At 41.0% G+C, this 20,877-nt stretch overlaps 1 protein-coding gene across 2 annotated transcripts in view; it reads left to right on the top strand.

Annotated features, from left to right (window-relative positions):
* Nucleotides 1-20,877, top strand: part of Twsg1 (twisted gastrulation BMP signaling modulator 1) — a 46,028-nt gene that overhangs the window by 8,947 nt on the left and 16,204 nt on the right. For both annotated transcript variants that reach the window (XM_045143957.1, XM_045143958.1), the window contains exon 3: nt 18,435-18,534. In XM_045143957.1, the coding sequence (XP_044999892.1) occupies nt 18,435-18,534 (100 nt within the window). The remainder of the gene's footprint in view (nt 1-18,434; nt 18,535-20,877) is intronic.

Below are 20,877 nucleotides of genomic sequence, written 5' to 3'. Positions count from 1 at the left end.
AAACACTAGCAAGGGGAAGCTGCTTATATCACCTGTTAAGGCCGCCCCCAGCAATACACTGCCTCCAGGATGATCCAGTTCCCAAATTGTCACCAGCTGTGACCTAGCATTCAGAACACATAAATTTATGGGGAATACCTGAATCAAACCACCACAACTTTGCTGTGTTTAGAAGAAAGAGCTTTATTGATGATAAATACTCAAGGGCTTTTTATTTGTTTAAAAACATTTTTAGTTTTGAAAAATAGTAAAACTAACTCAGTATAGTAGCCCATGTGCATAACCCCAGCATTTGGAAAGCTGAGGCAGGAGTATTGCTATGAATTTAGGCCACAGAGTGAGACCATGTCTCAGAAATCCAAAAACTAAAGTCTAACTCAATGCCCTCTGCCATTGTCCACTCTCACAGCAACAGTGTTTTCCTCCACAGTGGCCTCCTCCTCAGCTGTTGTTTAGTCTCATCCTTGAGAGTATTTCATATAATTCTGTAGTAATTTTGCCTGTCTTCTATACCAAAAAATAAAAAATAAGGTAAAATACATAAAAAATTGGATTGGAGAGATGGCGTAGCAGTTAAGGCACTTGCCTGCAAAGCCTAAGGACCTAGGTTGGATTCCCCAGTACCCATGTAAACTGGATACACAAGATGGTGCATGTATCTGGACTTTGTTTGCAGTTGTTGTGGGCCCTGGTACACCTATTCTCTATCTGCCTTGTTCTCTTCTCTTTCTCTGCCTCTCTCAAAATAAGTAAATAAATAAAATATCAAAATGACTTTAGGGCTGGAGAGATGGCTTAGCAGTTAAGGCACTTGCCTGCAAGCCAAAGGATCCAGCTTCAATGCCCCAGGACCCACATAAGCCACATACATGAGGTGACACATGAGTCTGGAGTTTGCAGTGGCTGAAGACCCTGGCACACCCATTCTCTATCTGTACCTCTCTCTCTCAAATAAATAAAAATCTTTGTTTAAAGAAGAAAAATTAAAAAAAAACTTCCAGGACTGGACAGATGGCTTAGCTGTTAAGGCATTTGCCTTCAAAGCCTAAGTTCCCAGGTTGGATTCCCCAGTACCCATGTAAGCTAGATGCACAAGGTGGCACATGCATCTGGAGTTCATATGCAGTGGCTAGAGGCCCTGGGGTGCCCATTCTCTTTCTTTATCTACCTCTCTCTCTCAAATTAATAAACTTAAAAAAATTAAAAATCAATAACTGGGTATGATGGTGCACACCTTTTAATCTGACACTCAGTAGGCAGAGGTAGGAGGATCACAGTGAGTTCAAAGCCATTCTGAGACTACATAGTGAATTCCAGGTCAGCCTAGTCTGGAGCAAGACCCTACCTCTAAAACCAAAACAAAAGGGCTGGAGAGATGGCTTAGCAGTTAAGGCGTCAAAGAACCTCGGTTCAATTCCCCAGTACCCACATAAGCCAGATGTACAAGGTGGCACATGCATCTGGAGTTTGTTTGCAGTGGCTAGAGACTATGACACACCCATTCTTTTTCTCTCCCTCTTTCTCTCTCTCTCAAATAACGACAAAACTTAGAAAATACTTCTATTAGTGAAAATTAGTTTGTAAGTAGAAAAACTAGAAAAGCAAAGGAATCTTCACCTACTGAAATCAGCTAGGCTTTGTTTACCCAGTCATTTATTTTGGTCAATGAGTCTTGATAGTAATGTTCTGAAATTCTTGGGTTGCTTCAGGGCCAGGAAGTGTCAGCCCTTTTTCTAGAGTAGTAGTCAACTTGTTGTTGTTGTTGTTGTTGTTGTTGTTGTTGTTGTTTGAGGTAGGATCTTACTCTGGCTCAGGCTGACCTGGAAGTTACTTTGCAGTCTCAGGGTAGCCTTGAACTCACAGCCATCCTCCTACCTCTGCCTCCCAAATGTTGGGATTAAAGGCATGTGCCACCACACCTGGCTAGTCAACTCTTTTTAATGCAAGGTTACATGGGGTTAAAGGTATTGAGGGCTTGAGTTTTTAATGTTTCTTTGTGTTTTACAAACACTGATTGGACATTAGCATGAAATGTGATTGGCTTCACCTTTTAGCTGGTATCATGGACTCCAGAGCTGTAGTAGATGACTTCACATTCCAAGCTTTCATTTCTACCATGACTACAGCAACCCCCTCCCCAACTCCTTTGTTCCTACCAGTGGCTGAAAACCTATATTTCACTCATGGATTTGCATTCTGAGCAGGGTTCAGTAGGATAATCAGTTTTTGTTCTACGTAGCATTAGCTGGGGTGGGCTGGGGACTCGGACTAGAGTTTTCTGAAATAGTTCTGTATACTTCAGTTTTCTGTGGTAATGGAAAAAAATCTACATCTTTCCTGTCTGATTCAGTAGAAACTGTTAGCCCTGTACAGTTATTAGGCATTTGATTTACTCATATTTTCTTCAGAGAATGTTAGTTTTACATTTAAGTTTATGATGAGTAATGAGTAATAATCCAACTCCATTATTTTGTGTATGGATGTCTAGTCCCAGTAACTTTTTGGTTTTCTGAGGTAGGGTCTCACTCTAGCTCAGGCTGACCTGGAATTCACTATGCAGTCTCAGGGTGGCCTTGAACTCACAACAGTCCTCCTACCTCTGCCTCCCAAGGGCTGGGATTAAAGGCGTGTGCCACCACACCCTGCTCCAGTAATATTTTTTTTTCTTTCCCCATTTAACTTTACTGGCTTTTACATGGGTGTTGGGGATCTGAACTCAGGTCCTCATACTTGCAGGGCAAGTACTTTACCAACTGAGCCATCTCCTCGGCCCTCTTCTTTTTTCTTTTCTTTTTCTCTTTGTTTGCTTGTACTATGGGGTGTGAGTATGTGTTTGTGCTTGTATATGCATGTATGTGTACAGTTGCATTTGCCCTATGTGCATCCATGCAGAAGCTGGAGGAAGATGTTGGATGTCCTCTTCTTTTACTTTTCTGCCTTATTTTCCTGAGACAGTCCTTCACTGCACCAGGAGCTCTCTGTTTTTCTGTTAGACTGCCTGGCCCGATAATGTAGCAATCTTCTTGCATGCGCCTGAAACTGCTGAGCCATCTCTGCAACTCTCATACACTGCTTTTTTTTTTTTAAAAAAAAAATTTATTCATTTATAAGTGGAGAGGGAGATATATAGACAGAGAGAGTAGCCTCCAGCCACTGCAAACAAATTCTAGACACATGTGCTACTTTGTACATCTAGCTTTACGTGGGCACTAGGGAATTGAACCAGGGTTGTTAGGCTTTGCAGGCAAGTGCCTTAATCACTAAGCCATCTCTCCAGCCCATACACTGCTCTTTTTATTGAAATTTAAAATTAAGCAGTACCTTTTTTTTAAAATTTTATTTATTTATTTGAGAGTGACGGACACAGAGAGAAAGACAGATAGAGGGAGAGAGAGAGAATGGGCACGCCAGGGCTTCCAGCCTCTGCAAACGAACTCCAGACGCGTGCGCCCCCTTGTGCATCTGGCTAACGTGGGACCTGGGGAACCGAGCCTCGAACCGGGGTCCTTAGGCTTCACAGGCAAGCGCTTAACCGCTAAGCCATCTCTCCAGCCCTAAGCAGTACCTTTTAAATTTAAAGAGCTCCTACTCATTGCTTCTTAATTTCTTTTTATCATAATACTGTTCATTTGTTTGGGCACATTATTTTCTTAGACATTTCTGTGAGTTATTGATGACAAGAATTGTGTGCCCCTCCCCCATACTTGGTAACTCTTTCATGAGGCAATTTCCCTCTGATGTGCAGTGTTCCTTAGGGGAATGAGGTATAGCCAGGTGTGGTGGTGCATGCCTTTAATCCCAACACAGAGGTAGGAGGATCATCTTGAGCTCAAGGCCACCCTGAGACTACATAGTGAATTCCAGGTCAGCCTGGGCTATGTGAGACCCTACTTTGAAAAACCAAAAATAACAATAAAAGAATGAGATATGATAACCTGCCTGGAGAACAGTGTGATTGGGTGGGGCTTTACTGGGCTGGAGTGTTTCACTTGGGTGGTAGGCATGTGTTCTTCTTTGAGGCTGGTCAGATCCCTGAAGAAAAGTTTCGGTTGATTAGCTTGTTTTGATTGATGGATTTTATAATTGATGGTGAAAAGATGGTCTGCAGACAGTCAGTACTTGTCTTTGGCTGTATGGTGGGAGTAGCCAACTGGAGTGATAGAAATTTGAGCCTTCATACGTGCATGCATGCGTGCCCTTATAGGGGGAGAGGGACCTTGTGTATGGCTAGACTTGAGCACTGAGCTATATTTATCAGCTGTCATCTAAAAAAAAATATTTGCTTATTTGAGAGATAAAGAATGGGCATACCAGGGCCTCTAGCTGCTACAAACGAACTCCAGGCACACGTGGCACCATATGCATCTGGCTCACATAGGTACTGGGGAATTGAACCTGAGACCTCAGGCTTTGCAGGCAAGTACCTTAACTGCTAAGCCATCTTACCAGCCCTTTTTATCTTCTTCTTGTGAGATAGTATTTTGCTAAGTTGTCCCTGTTCTGTAATTCATGCTAGACTTGCCGTTGCAATCCTCTTGACTCAGACTCTACAGTAGATGGGATACCAGGCCTAGTGAAAACTTGAACCATTTTAGCCTTGTTTTCTTTGGTTCAACATTGGTTACTTGTATTTCACATGCCAGTAGTTGTTACCAGGGTCCTTGAGCCTCTCAATACCTTCAGGGACCTCTGGGACTGTGTTCAAATTGTGTACATACAGTTTTCTGTCAGAAAGGCCATCAGTTTCAAGAGATCCTTGAAGTGGGTGATAGTCCTGAAAAGTTAAAGATTGCCGTGGCTTTGTTTTACTTGGCAGCATCCTGAATTATCATGAATTTCCACCGAGCACAAGCACACTGTTATTCTCTTTTCCCTTTAAATATTTTATTTTTTATTTATTTGAGAGAGAGAAAATGGGCACACCAGGGCCTCTAGCCAGTGTAAACAAACTCAATGCATGTGTCACCTTGTGCATCTCTCCTCAGGTTCTGGGGACTCAAACCTGGGTCCTTGGGGTTTGCATGCAAGTGCCTTAACCTCAGCTAGCCATCTTTCCATCCACACATTGTCATTTTACATGAAGATAATCGCTCTTTCTTTTAATTCACCAAGGAATGTTTGTATAGAAATGATTAACATAAGATGAGGTGGGATAGCAAGAACTTTCAGAAAGCAAGGAGGAGAGGGCAGAGAGCTTGCCTAGTATGTGCAAAGTTCTGGGTTCAATTCTTAACACTCATAAAACAACAACAAAAAAATACAGTGCTCTAGAAGTACAACAAAGATAGTACTTAGAGAACATAGTATTTCTTTTTGTTAGTTTGGCTTAGTGTGGACATCTGCAGTGATACACTGTCAGGATGTTAGCACACTTGTTTATGCTTAGCCTCTACATTCAGAAGTAGCTAAATATAAAAACTTTTCCTTGGAAGCTAACTCATGTAAATATTTTTTTTACCAGCATGGTTGCAAAGCAATGTAGTCATTCCTGCCACTCCTACAAGTTGCTATGCATAAGGGTGGTCCCTACATAAATATTTATTTTGTGCTTTTGACTGGAAACAAATCCAACTTTAAACATCAAAAAAGCAAAATGGTTGTATGAGTGTACTTCCTTGCTCATATAATGAGTGCTTTAGCTGTTCTGTTTCAGTTTTTAAATAAGGAATATAGGATTTTGCTTTTAAATACATCTTTGTTATTTTGCACCTTTTATAAAATGAACTTTTAAATTTTAGGTCAATAAGTAAGAATAAGATTTAGATCAATATCATGTGTACTATGATCTGTTACAAAACCCAAGATAATTAGGGAATGTGGTGGTTAATCTTCATTATTAGCTTGAATGGATTTAGGATCACATAGGAGACACATCTCTGACCATATCTTTTAGAGCATTTCTAGACAGGATCACCTGAGAAGGAAAGATCCATTCTAAAGGTAAGTTGTGGGCTAGAGAGATGGCTTAGTGGTTAAGCACTTGCCTGTTAAGCCTAAGAACCCTGGTTTGAGGCTTGATTCCCCAGGACCCATGTTAGCCAGATGCACAAGGGGCGCATGCATCTGGAGTTTGTTTGCAGTGTCTGGAAGCCTTGGTGCGCCCATTCTCTCCCCCGCCCCCGTCTGTGTGTGTGTGTGTGTGTGTGTGTGTGTGTGTGTGTGTGTGTGTGTGTTGCTCTCAAATAACTAAATAAAAATAAACAAAAAAAATTTTAAAGGTATGTTGCACTATCCAATGGGCTGGGGGCCCAGACTGAATAAAAGGGAGAAAGGAGAGCTGAAGGGATGGCTTAGTGGTGAAGGAGCTTGCCTACAAAGCCAAAGGACCCAGGTTTGATTCCTCAGGACCCACGTAAGCCAGATGCACAAGGTGGCACATGCATCTGGAGTTCTTTTGCAGTAGTTGGAGGCATTGGTGTGCCAATTCATCCCCCCCCCACCTCTTTCTCTCTGTCGAATAAGTAAAATAAATAAAAAATGTTTTAAAAGGGAGGAAGGAGCAAGCCCAAGTGTCAGCATTGCCCTCGGTGCCGCCTCTTCCACTGAGTGAGGAGATGAGGAGCATACTCCTGCTGCCACAGAGCTGCCTGTCACCATGCCTTCCCTACCCTGATGGAAACTGAGCCAAAATAACCCTGTCCTCTCCTGAGTTACTTTTTGTCAGATAATTGGTCACAGCAGTGAGAAAAGGAGCTAATACACAGAGGAGAGATTTATTTTGTCTCATGGTTTCAGTACATGGTAGTTTAGCCATGCTATTTTGGGCCTGTGGTAACACAGTACATTATGGTGAAACCATGAGGTTGGAGGAAACCTATTTATTTTTATGGTGGTTGGGAAGCAAAGAGACAGGGAAGAACTGGAGTTCCTTTCAGACCATGCCCTGCAGTGATCTGACTTATTTCCACTGTGCTTCACTTCCTAAAGGTTCTATCACCTAGTGGTAGCTCCATGGGCTAGTGAGCAAGCCTTCAATACATTGGCCTTTGTGGGGGCATTCAGATTCTAACTATAACACCCTGAAAGCTCAAGGTTCATTCTGAATTAAGAATTAAGTTGGGTGTGGTTGTGTACACCTTTAATACAGCACTGGGGAGGCAGAGGTAGGAGGATCACTGTGAGTTTGAGGCCAGAACTCAGTCTGTAGCCCTAGGCTGGCTTCAAACTCAGAGTGAATTTCCTACCTCTGCCTCCCCAGTGCTAAGTTAAAAGTGTGTGCCACCATGTCTGGCTTGATGATACCTTTATTTTAATACTTTGCTGGTTATATGAAACTTTATTTAGCACTTCTTTATGCTAAATTAATGGTTTGTTTTTTATTATTTTTGTTTATTTTGTTTTTTATTCTAATACTTTGGTTATCAAATCAATTTTATTTTTCTGAAACAAGTTAGAATATCAACTTTTTAATTGGAAATTCTAGCTGTTAGGTGCTGGGGTTATAGGTCATTGAGCGCTTTCCTGACATGCAGAAGGCTCTGGGTTCCATCCCTATCACTACACACATAAAAAAGGTCCTAGGAGGGCTGGAAAGGTGGCCTAGAGGTTAAGGCACTTACCTACAAAGCCTAAGGATCCATATTCAGTTCTCCAGTACCCATGTAAGCCAGATGCAGAAGGTGGTGCATTGCATCTGAAGTTTATTTGCAGTGGCTAGAGGTTCTAGTATGTCCATTCATGCTCTTTCTGCCTCCCCTCCAAATAAATTAAAATAAAATAAAATATTTTTAAAAAAACTTTTTTTAAAAAAAAGTTCCAAGGGGCTGGGGAGATATCTCAGCAATTATAGGTGCTTGCTTGCAAAGCTTACTGGTCCAGGTTCAATTCCCAAGCCACTCACATAAGCCAGATGCAAAAAGTGGTGTAAGCAACTGACATTCGTTTGCAGTGGCAAGAGATCTTGGAGCACCCATATACATACTGAAATGCATGCACACATGTCTAAATAAGAAAAAAATTTAAAGTATACTTTGTTTCAAGTTAAAAATACAAGTAGTTTAGATGTAGATGACTTTAAAGTTTTGTTAATTACAATAGATTAAAATATAACTTTCTCTTCTTTTTTCCCTAATACAAATTAGATTCTGCATTAGCCTGTTGCTACATTTGCACTGCTTGTTACTGTGTTAGTATTATTTTGCTTGCACTAAGAAATGCTTTTTTCCTTTTCAACTGTTTCCTAATTTTCATTCATGTGCATAGTATGGTATGTAAGGTATATGCACATGTATGTGCTGATGCAGTGTCTCCACTCCATTACTCACCCACCTGTTTTTCCTTGCAGTTCACTTGCCCCAGGGAGTCTCCAGTTTCTGCTCCCCACAGGACTGGAGTTGCAGATGTGCAGCATTCATTTGCCAGCTGTTTACATGGGTTCTGGAGATTGGAACTTCAGTGGTCGTAGGATCTCTCAGGCCCTCATGCTTATGCAGGACACATGCTTGACCACTGAGCTATATTTCCAGCCCTGAGACAAGAGTTTCATGTGCACAGGCTAGTCTTGAACTTGCTATTTAGCCACTGCTGTTCTTGAACTCCTGCTCCTCCTACCTCTACTTTCCAGGTTCTGGTATTATCAGAATACCAGTATATACCACCAAGCCTTTTCCTATCTCCCCACTATTAAAAGTTGTGCCTCTAAGGCTAGGGAGATGGCTCAGTGGATAAAGGCACTTGCTGTGCAAGCCAGATGACCTGACTTTATATTCCCAAAACCCATGCAAAGTTGGACCCAGTAGAATCTGTAATCCCAGCCCTCCTGTGCCTCCTGTGAGATGGAGGCAGAGACAAGAGAACCCTGGTAGCTTGTGGGCCAGCTGGTGTGTACGCAGTGGTGAGCAAGAGACCCTGCCTCAAACATAAGGTGGAAAGCAAGGATAGGACAGCCACTTAAATTGTTCTCTGCCTCCCACACATGCACCGTAGCATTTGTGTGCATGCACATGCACACACATGGATTTTTTTTTAAAATTTTTATTTATTTATTTATTTGAGAGCGACAGACACAGAGAGAAAGACAGATAGAGGGGAAGAGAGAGAATGGGCGTGCCAGGGCTTCCAGCCTCTGCAAACGAACTCCAGATGCATGCGCCCCCTTGTGCATCTGGCTAACGTGGGACCTGGGGAACCGAGCCTCGAACCGGGGTCCTTAGGCTTCACAGGCAAGCACTTAACCGCTAAGCCATCTCTCTAGCCCACATGGATTTTTTTAAAGTCATGTTTCTAACCTATTTTGTTTTATTTAACACCCATTCAAATTGGTGTCTAATGTTAGGACTAATGTAACTTAAAGGAAAGAGTCAGTTATTGCTTTTCCCCAAATGTTGAATGCAGCTGTAATACCTGTTAAGGTGTATGTGGAAATTAAAATGTGTTTTCACTGGTTGTTTCACTTGTTGAATTATTATGTTGGCACAAAGATGAAGACTTCATTGGATACTTGGAGATGCCCAAAATTACATAATAGAGGGGAATAGTAAAATAGTCCCCCTGCTCACCCCTCACTCCACTTCAGCAATGATTGTTTTATGACCAGTCTCATGTATACCTACTCCTAGCTCACTTCAGCTAGATAATTTTAAAGGAATACATAAGATAATTTTACAGTGAGTAGGATCATATCATTAATTTTTTTTGTTTTGTTTTTTTGAGATAGGGTCTCACTCTAGCCCAGGGTGACCTGGAATTCACTATGGAGTCTCAGGATGGCCTCGAACTCATGCTAATCCTCTTACCTGTGCCTCCCAGTGCTGGGATTAAAGGTGTGTGCCACCATGTCTGGCTCATTAAATTTTTGTTACTAGGTTTATATATAAAAAAATGGGTGCCATTTGGTAGTTTGTGTATGTATATAAACTTGCATGTTGATTTATTTAGCCTAATAGCCTATTCATCTAAGGTCATGTTATTTTTCAGGTTAAAAATTTACTAATCAGAATTTATGAAGAATGACATGATGAGTTTGAGTTGTATTTCTGTTCCAAGATTAAAGATTTTTGTGTGCTACCCTTCCCAGAGTACTATTATGCCTAAAATAATGTAATGATTTGTGTTCATTCCTTTATATAAGGGTGAATTATTTGAGCATGTTTTGTTTTAGGTATTTGTTTTTAAATGCCTATTTGACCTAAGGAAATGTTGTAAAGATAATGTCAGCATAGGTGTGCTCTGATCATATGTTGGTGACTGATGTTTGCACAGTGCACATTTATTTTAGTATGTCTATTCTTTTTCTTAAAATTTTTATTTTCATTTATTTGTAAGCAGAGAGAGAATGAGTGCACCAGGGCCCCTTTCACTGCAAACATATTCCAGATGTACACCTTACTTTGTGCATCTGGCTCTATATAGGTACCGAATAAGTGAACCAAGGCTGTTCAGTTTTGCAAGCAAGTGCCTTTAGCTACTGAGCCATCTCTCCAGCTCTATATTTGTTCTTCCATTCCTGTTTATTTTAGATCGTATATTATAAATACTTAGGGTTTGCTTAGCAATATTTAGGAACTTCAGTTCAGAATTTTGTCTTTTTATTCATAAAACCATGCTATACAGATAAATATTTATTTGCCATTTCAAAATAATTTTCTGCTAAAAATTAAGAAAATACATAGAAGTAAAGAAAGGAAATTAAACCACTTATCATCCTATATTCAAATGCAGGTTATTCTTACTATTAGAGACCATCCCTTCTAGTTCTTTGTTCTGTATTTAGGTGATTTTTAATGCTTGTATTGTGTGTACAAACTTCTAGTTTTTTTTTGTTTGTTTGGTTGGTTTTTGGTTTTTTTGGGGGGAGGGTTATGGTCTTGCTGTAGCCCAGGCTGACATGGAATTCACTATGTAGTCTCAGGTGGCCTCAAACTCATGACAATTCTCCTAACTCTGCCTCTCAAGTACTGTGATTAAAGGCGTGTGCCACCGTGCCTGGCTAAACTTCCAGGTTTTTAAAAAATATTTTTTTTATTTACTTACTTACTTGAAAGAGAGAGGCAGATAGAGAATGGATGCACCAGGGCCTGGAGCCACTGCATATAAACTCCAGACACATGCGCCACTGTGTATACATCTGGCTTATGTGGGTTCTTGGACTTGAACCTGGGTTCTTAGACTTTGTAAGCAAGTCTTATCTGGTAAGCCATCTCTTCAACCCAACTTCCATGTTTTTTTTCGAGGTAGGGTCTCTCTCTAGCTCAGGCTGACCTGGAATTCACTGTGTAGTCTCAGGGTGGCCTTAAACTCACAGTGATCCTCCTACCTTTGCCTCCTGTGTGCTGGGATTAAAGGTGTGCACCACCACATCTGGCAACAACAACAACTTCCGTATTTTGATTTTGTTTGTGTATAGACATTGTGTGTGTGTGTGTGTGTGTGTGTGTGTGTGTGTGTGTGTGTGTAGAAGTGTGTACATGTGGAGGCCAGAGTTCATTGTAGATGTCTTCCATGATCACTCTTCCACCTTATTTTTTCATCTTATTTTTTTAAATTAACTAGAAAGTTGTATGGATACATTATATGTTAGTACCATAATTTCCCTCCTCCCTGCCCCCATTTCCTGAGGGCCCTCCTCAGTGGGATTGCTGGTATTCCCCTTAGGTTTGTGGGTTATGAGCTGTGAGAGCATCAGTCAGTCATTGTAAGGAGCAGGGGCAGTGCCTCTGGACATTCCCTTCTACTCTGTGGCTCTTACAGCCTTTCCACCCCTTCTTGCAAAATTCCTTGAGCCATGGTGGGTGTGTTTCAAGTCTACTTTAGTGTGCTCTCAGCTGATTTTCTGTTCTGGTGTGTTTTGAGGATCCTCATTGTTTGTCTCTATGACCCTGGCACTGGTTGACAGGCTTGCTGTTGAAGCAGCACACTTGTGCCTGTCAGCAATTCCTCTGTGGCTTCACCTGGGCCCTGGCTGGTGTGCAAGGGGTAATTCATCTCCTCATTCTAGCCGCCTTCTGAAAAAGAAAACCAGATTCTCCAAAGGAGACTGAGGTCAGCATAGGATCAATGAGATAAGCGTTATTAAGATTTTGGTGGGTGTAACCTTTCTTTTGGCTAAATACTAGTGAGAACTTCTTGTTGGACTCCATGATTTTGCTCTCCATAGGATTCTGACTCTGTTTCCAGTTACAGCTAAGAGTTCTTTCAGGTAAGCAAATCCCTTAGTCAATCAAAGAGATGTTGGTTAACCACCTAGTCTGAGTGCTGTTATTGCACAGGTATGTCCATCTTGTCAGGCTGGTTGCTTTTGTATAGCAGTGTTCCAGTAGCGCACAAGGTTTTTGGCCATTTTCCCTCAGCAGCTCAAGTAGTGCTTTCCAGCACTATACAGGCAGACCATCTGAGGACTGGCCTCCTTCCAGAGTCCATCCGGGTCTCTTGATGTTCTGTGTTTGTAGCATGTTCCACCTTATTTTTTGAAACAAGGTCTCTCATTGAACCCAGTACTGACTGACTGAGCTAGACTAAGTCACCAGCAAGCCTCAGGGATCCTACTGTTTCTGCCTCTCTATGACTAGGGTTACAGGCAGGTGCTGCTATGCCCAGCTTTTACATGGGAATGGGGGATCTGAACTCAGAACCTCATGTTTCTATGGCAAGCATTTTACCCACTGAGCCTCTATGTTTTGCCTTTCTTTTCTTTTTCTTTTTCTTTCTTTTTTTTTTTTTTTTTTTTTTTTGGTTTTTCAAGGTAGGGTCTCACTCTAGCCCAGGCTGACCTGGAATTCACTATGTTGTCTCAGGGTGGCCTCAAACTCACGGTGATCCTCCTACCTCTGCCTCCCGAGTGCTGGGATTAAAGGCATGTGCCACCATGCCTGGCTCACCTTCCTTTTTTTTTTTTTTTTTAATTTATTTTCTTTATATACTTGAGAGAGAATGGGCTCACCAGGGCCTCCAACCACTGCAGACACCTTGTGCATCTGGCTTATGTGGGCCCTGGAGAGTCGAACCGGGATCCTTTGGCTTTGCAGGCAAGCACCTTAACCACTAAGCCATCTCTCCAACCTTTGTTTTGCCTTTCTTACTAGCATTATTTTACATTTATTTGTTTAAAAAGCATTTGTGTTCACTTAGAAAAGCTCCGTCTTACCTGGAAAGTTAGAGAAATGTGTTTTCAGAGTTAGAACTGTTATCTGCCAGTTTACATTTTGATAAGCTTGAGATTTTAAATTTTAGATTCATTTTTAAATAGAAACTAATGAAACCATAGGGTGTCATATAGATTTTGAAGAGAAAATGAAATTATTTCCTGATGTCCTAAAGCATTTTTTAGATCAGGTTTACTGAGGTATAGTTCACATTCTGTACAATTCACATTTTTGTTATTTTATTTCTTGTTAATTACTTACTTTGTGTGTATGTGGGAATCAAATCCAGGGCTTTGTGCATGGGAGGCAAGCACTCTGCACTGACCTGCCTCCTCAGTCCCACTGCTTCTACTTGCGCAGTTTGATGATTTTGACAAATATATTCAAGTAGCTGCTGCCACAATCTAAACAGTGTTCTCATCACCCTAAAAAGTTGTCTAGTATCTTTTTATTAGGGGGCCTTTGCTGTCTCATTCCCTAACCTCCAACCCTAACAACCACTGACTGATGTCTGTCCCTATAGTTTTGCCTTTGCCAGAATGTCTCATAAATGAAGTCATGCAGTATGAACTTGTCCCTGTCTGGCTTCTCTCACTTAATATAAAGCATGGAGACTCATGCATATTAATGCATGTGTCCTTTTTATTGATCCTGTTGTGTGGGCATACCATTCTATTCACTTTCCAGTCAGTGGACCTTGGATTGTGTCCAGTTTTGGAAATGAAATTGGTACTTATTTTTCTTTTTTATTTTATTTTTTTGTTTTGGTACTTATTTTTCTATTCAGGTCTTTGTTTTGAGCTATGTTCATTTCTTTTTCTTCTTTTATTATTTTATTTGTTATTTATTTGAGAGAGAGAATATGGGCATGCCAAGGGCCTCTACTCACTGCAAACAAACTCCAGACATAAGTGTCACCTTGTACATCTGGTTTATGTAGGTGCTGGGGAATTGAGCCTGGGTCTTTAGGCTTTGCAGGCAAGTGTTTGCCCTAACAGCCAAGCCATCCCACCAGCCTGATTTTTTTTTTTTCCTTTTTCTGTTTTTTTTTTCAAGGTAGGGTCTCACTCTAGTCTAGGCTGACCTGGAATTCACTCTGTAGTCTCAGGATGGCCTCTGCCTCCCGAGTACTGGGATTAAAGGTGTGTACCACCACACCCATCTTTTTTTTTTTTTTTTTTTTTTGAGAAACACTCTAGCCCAAGGCTAGCCTTGAACTCATGGCAATCCTCCTACCTCAGTTTCCCAAGTGCTAGAATTGTAGGCATGAGCCACTGTGCCTGGCTTGTGTGTTCATATTTCTTAAATACCTAGGAATTGGATTGCTGGGTCACCAAAGGATATTTTTCCTCCTCTTTACCTCCCTCCCTCCTTTTTTTTTTTTCTTCGATGTAGGGTCTCACTCTAGCCCAGGCTGACCTGGAATTCACTATGTAGTCTCAGGGTGGCCTCGAACTCATGGCAATCCTCCTACCTCTGCCTCCCGAGTGCTGGGATTAAAGGTGGGCATCACCACGCCTGGCTCCTTCCTTCTTTTTGATTTGCTGTCCTCTGAGTATCCCAGACTGGTTTTGAATTTATTTCATTATCTCATTTAGATGTCAAAATCTGTAAGGGAATATTCAGCAATGCCATTCTTTTTTATGATGGATCTACTGAAACTCAATGTCATGCTGTAGTTTCTGGGCTGCTTAAAACCAGAGCCAAAAATCCAAGCCATTTCTGTTTACTAGATGGCACTATTGCAGGTCTAACCAATCTCTCAGATCTTGGCCACAGGTAGAGAATAAAACATTTCTCAGTAACTAAGCATCAGAATATAAATGAGATTCTTCCTTGGATTATACGTTTCATTCTTTGGCCTGGAAATCTGGAAGTTCATACGATATTAATTCTTCTAATTTGATTTTAAGCCAAGCGTGATGGCTCACACCTATAATCCTAGCATTCAGGAAGTTGAGGTAGAGGATTGCTGTACATTCAAGGTCACCCGTAGTGACTACGTAGTGAATTCCAGGTCAACCTGGGCTACAGCAAGACCCTACCTCAGGAAAAAAAAAAAAATATATATATATATATATATATATACACACATATATATATGTATGTATGTGTGTATATATATATACATATATATATATATATATATATATATACACACACACACATATATATATATATGAAATTTTCTGTTGCACTATAGGTATGTATTCCCTAATACGAACATAGTATACATTTTAAATGTTGAGGCTTTGTGTGTGTGTGTGTGTGTGTGTGTGTTGTGTGGTGTGATATATTCATGTGTGCAAGTGCATGTACCCCATGTGAATGTGGTGGGCGTTGCAGAAGAGACCATCCATTGTCCTCCTCTATTGCTCATGGGTGTTTCCTTGAGATGGGTTTTCTTTTTTTTCTCAATTTTTATTAACATTTTCCATGATTATAAAAAGTATCCCATGGTAATACCCTCCCCCCCCCCCACTTTCCCCTTTGAAATTCCATTCTGGAGATGGGGTTTCTCATTGCACCTGGACTGCCATTTTCAGTCACCAGTGAGTCCAGTGATTCGTCAGTCCCCACAGGACTGGTGTCACAGGTGTGTGTGGCCACACCCAGCTAGTTGTTCATGCAGTTGTTGTGAGTCAAACTCAGAGTGCATCAGGCCCGCTCAGACCCTCACACTTCGGTGCAGCACTCTTTCTTTCTGCTGAGCCATCTCCCCAGACCTAGGTCTGTTTTAAACAGTAAATTCCTTTCAAGATGGTTCTTTGCCACAGCCCTCTGATACTTGGGAAGTGACAGAATGGGCCAGGTCTCCTTCTGGCTGCTGACTTGTGTGGGAGGTGTCATCATCTCACTGAAATCCCCAAGTGGATTCAGGGCTGGTGAGAACTGGGGCTTGTCCTGGGAGTTGAGTTGCCATCTCTTCACTGGCAATGCCTGGCTTACCTTTTGGGGGCTTCTGTGTTTCTTTCCTTGGTAGGAAGCCACAGCTGGAGATGGGTGGTTTCTTTCCTCTGAGTTGCTTTTCTGTTTCTCATGCTTTTCAGCTGTCCTGTCATGCCCTTTGTTATTTCTGATGCTCTTCCACTCTTTGTCTTTTTGGAAGAGAGTCTGTTCTTTGTCCTGCTATTCTCATCCACCACATCGCAGGGAGACTCTGATTCACCCTTCTATCCCAGAAGATGATGTGAATTTAAAGTCTGATCCTAACCAGAAGAAGTGGAAAGTTACAGTCCAAAGAGTGAAGATTAAGGCCAGAGAATATTTGCCGCTGTCTTTGTATACAGTGTACCACAGCCAGCACACTGTTTTAATGTCTCATGCCTTAAGTACGTAGCACTTTGCATATGTGTGTGGTGCTAGACAAGCACTCTTCCACTGAGTTACACCTTTAGGTCCAAGAAAGTATTTTTGGTTTTGCAAACTGTAGATTACACCCAGGGCCTTGAACATGCTAGAAAAATGTTTTAATTACTGAGCTACTTGTCTTTTTGCTTTGTTTTAAGATATAGTCTTGCTTCTGTAGCCCAGGCTGCCCTTCAGATTGAAGTACTTCAGCCTCAGAAGTACTGGGGTTAAAGCTTTAACCACCAGGCCAGACTCCAAATGAGCAATTTTTTTTTTTTTTAGAATGGTTCTCAGTTTGTTTTGTTTTTGTTTTTGTTTTGTTTTTTTTTTTTTTTTTTGGTTTTTCGAGGTAGGGTCTCACTCTGGCTCAGGCTGACCTGGAATTCACTATGGAGTCTCAGGGTGGCCTCGAACTCTCGGAGATCCTCCTACCTCTGCCTCCCGAGTGCTGGGATTAAAGGCGTGCGCCACCATGCCCGGCTCCTCAGTTTTTTTTTTTAACTTAATTTTTAAAAAGTTTTTTATTTTTATTTATTTGAGAGTGACAGAGAGAGAAAGAGGCAGATAGAGGGAATGGGCACGCCAGGGCCTCCAGCCACTATAAACGAACTCCAGTTGCATGTGCTACCTTGTGCATCTGGCTTACATGGGTCCTGGGGAATCAAGCCTCGAACCAGGGTCCTTAGGCTTCACAGGCAAATGGTTAACTGCTAAGCCATCTCTTCAGACCCAAATGAGCAATTTTTAAAAAGATATTTTTATCCAGGTTTTATAAAATCAATTAGACTTTGGCTATTATTATTATTACTACTTTGGGTTTTTTTTTTTTTTTTTTTTTTTTTTTTTTTTAGGCAGAGTCTTGCTCTAGCCCAGGCTGACCTGGAATGCACTTTGTAGTTCTCAGGGTGGCCTTGAACTCATGGTGATCTTCCTACCTCTGCCTCCCAAGTGCTGGGATTAAAGGCATGTGCCACCATGCCTGGCTGTACTTCAGCTATTCTTTTGGGTTATTTTGGTCAGTGAATCAATCCAGTGGCTGAAAAGCAAGTTTTATTCTTATTCCGAATTATGTGATGAGATGCTATGAAGGTTATAGTTGCAAGTTACAAAGTAACCTTACAAAGTAAGGTAAAAGCATTTAATAGGTGCTTATTGAGTACATCTCAAGAAAAAAACATTCTGGGGATGGAAGGATGGCTAAGTGGTTAAGGTACTTGCCTATGAAGTCTAAGGGCTTCATGTTCAACTCTCCATATCCCATGTAAGCCGGGCATGAGAGCGAGGCAAGCACAAGGTCGCCCATGCCCACTGGGTGGCACAAGCATCTGGACTTTAGATTGCAGTGGCTGAGGCCCTGGAGTACTCTCTCTTTCTCTAAAATAACAACAAAAAACATTCTGCTGGACATTGTAGGTAGGTAGGTTCCTACAAATAATAATGTTGAATGAAACTTTGCATCAAGAGTAAAGTATTGCTGGGGCTAGAGAGATGGGGTAGTGGTTAATTCATTTGCCTGCGAAGCCTAAGGACCCAGTTTTGATTCCTCAGTGCCCATGTAAGCCAGATGCACAAGGTAGCACATGCATCTGGAGTTTGTTTGCACTGGCTAGAGGCCCTAGTGCACCCATACTCTTCCTCTGTATCTACCTGCCTCTCTCTTTCAAATAAATAAATTTTTAAAAAATTTAAAAAAGAAAGTAAAGTATTATAAATGAAAATACTGGGAGGATATTCATTTGCTTAAAAGTTTTTGTTTTTCTTTAACTTCAACCTTTTTCTTTATGAGAGAGAGAGAGCACGTGCCCCAGGGCCTCTAGCCACTACAAACTCTAGGTGCATGTTCTACTTTGTGCATCTGGCTTACATGGATCCTAGGGAATCAAACCTGGGTTCTTAGGCTTCACAGGCGAGCACCTTAGCCACTAAGCCATCTCTCCAACCTGTTTAGAAGTTTTTAGATATAATTATTTGGATTTTAACTGTAAATATCTGTCTTGTTCTCAGGAGCTCTGCCAGTGCCGGCCTGGAGAGGGAAATTGTTCCTGCTGCAAGGAGTGTATGCTGTGTCTGGGAGCCCTTTGGGATGAGTGCTGTGATTGTGTTGGTAAGCTGACAGCAGTGCAGTTTAACACAGAATCCTTGACTTTAAAATACATGTATTGTCATGTATATAAGCAAGTATGTAAAATGCAGTAAGCATATGGAGCACTGTGTTTTATATTGCTTATACTGAATTATGTTAGCATTTATTTGGTTTATAGAAAAAAGGTCTGGGAAGAATTTTACAGTACTTAGGATTTAGGAGTGCTGGAAAAAAACATTTTTTAAAGCTGTTATGTCATCTACTTTTTAGAAGAAAAACATTTTTTTTGGTTTTTAGTAGGAAGCGTCTGAAGTATTCTCTAATGTGTATCAAGTAAAGAGAGCCAGGTGCACAAGTGTGTATAGAATAGAATTATTTGTGATGTTGAGAAGAAAATTTACATACAGAGCCAACCAAGTGTGGTGATGTGTGTTTGTCATACTAGTTTTAAGGAGGCTGAGGCAGGAGGATTGTGAGTTCAAGTCCAGCTTGCGGATCAAAGTAGGACCCTGTCTCAAAAAAAGAAAAAAGAAGCTGGGTGTGGTGGCATACGCCTTTAATTCCAGCACTTGGGAGGCAGAAATAGGAGGACTACCATGAGTTTGGGGCCACCCTGAGACTACATAGTGAATTGCTGGTCAGCCTGGGCTAGACTGAGGCACTATGTCAAAAAAAAAAAGAAAAGAAAAGAAAAGAAAAAGAAAAAGAAAGGAAAAAAACCTCAAGTCTGTTGACTATTGTTTGAAAACAAACACCTACCATTCATTCCTCTCTGACCAATTAACTCTGCTCACCTTCTAAGGTCCTGCTCTAGGTAAGCCCTCTTCCTCAGAAACCTGTGACAGGAGCCTCTATGCTTTGTCAAGGTCACATTCCATACTCATAGTTGTTTTCAAGGAAATTATTGTATTGATCTTTTACATTGCTTTCTGTTTTTAGCAGAGTGAAATCTATTTGGGTACTTCAGAAATCAGGCAGTGCTGAAATACTCCTTACTTCCTGTCTAGACTATTATCATCACCTTTAACTTCAGCAGTATTTCTTCCATGGTCCTAAATAATACTCTTTCGTTTTGTTTTAGTTTGGTTTGGTTTTGGCATTTTGAGACAGGGTGATTGCCGCCCCTCCACCCCCCCCCCCCCCCCCCGGGTCGGGTTTTGCTCTAGCTCAGTCTGACCTGGAATTCACTATGCAGTTTCAGGGTAGTCTTGAACTCACTGTGATTCTCCTGCCTCTGCCTCCCAAGTGCTGGGATTAAAGGCATGCACCGCCTCACCCAGCCAGAGTTTTGCTTTTTATATAAGCGCTAGTCTTAAGCTTGCAGTCTTTCTGTCTCCATCTCCTGGAATTACAGATATGGGCTCCAGCACCCTGACTGACTAATAACATCTTACTATTCTCTTGATTCTTTCATTTTAGAAACTATCACTGAATTGTTATGTAGACAAGAAATTTATTTTTTTAAAACTTTTCCCAATATTATTGTATTACTACTAGTCAGTTTAATAAGTCAGTTTTACCGGCTGGTTTGATAGAAAATGATTTGTAATGCTAAAGATTGTAGTACTGTAGAATACTGAAGCTGTGAGCCCAAATACTGTGTCCTGAGGTCAAGTTTTCAGTTTTATCATTTACACAGTCACAAAGACAGATGTATATAACAGTGAACACTGCCACACTGCTTCTGCCCTCAACTACAGTTAACACTTGGAGAGGGATACCAGAAGAGTGGGCTGAGCCTGAACCATCACCTAATTTACTGAAGAAACTGGATCTGTGACCACTTCTTAAAACTTCAGTACCACTTATATTTGCTGTAAGATACTTCCTACACAAAAATTATGTTACTATGGTCTCATTTCTTTTCAAACTAATTTGAGTGTCCTAGAGATTTTTCCATTAAATATTATTTTTTAAATATTTATTTATTTGAGAGAGGCAGAGAAAGAGAGAGAGAATGGACAAGCCAGGGTCTCTAGCCACTGTAAACAAACTCCAGACACATGCGCCACCTTGTGCATTTGGCTTACATGGGTCCTTAGGTATCACAGGCAAGCGCCTTCACCACTAAGCCACCTCTCCATCCCTAAATATCTCTTTTTATGATAGTTACAAAGAATCCTGTTGATAAAGTAGTTTATGTGCTCATTCATCGACACATACATTTAAGTTATTTTCCATCTTTTACTATAATCAATAATGCTACAGTGAAAAACCTTGTTTAGTCAGTCTGTCCACTATTACTAGATATTGTCAGATTCTGTATCAAAAGGGTCGTGTCACCTACATTATCATCAAATATGCAATGTGCCTATTCCCTATAACATTAATGAGAAATTATATTGCCAAAAAGCTAAACTTAGG

This window comes from Jaculus jaculus, chromosome 2, assembly GCF_020740685.1.
Source record: "Jaculus jaculus isolate mJacJac1 chromosome 2, mJacJac1.mat.Y.cur, whole genome shotgun sequence".
NCBI lineage: Eukaryota > Metazoa > Chordata > Mammalia > Rodentia > Dipodidae > Jaculus > Jaculus jaculus.
Note: the sequence above shows the minus strand (reverse complement) of the source record. Positions and strands in the feature narration are given on the sequence as shown.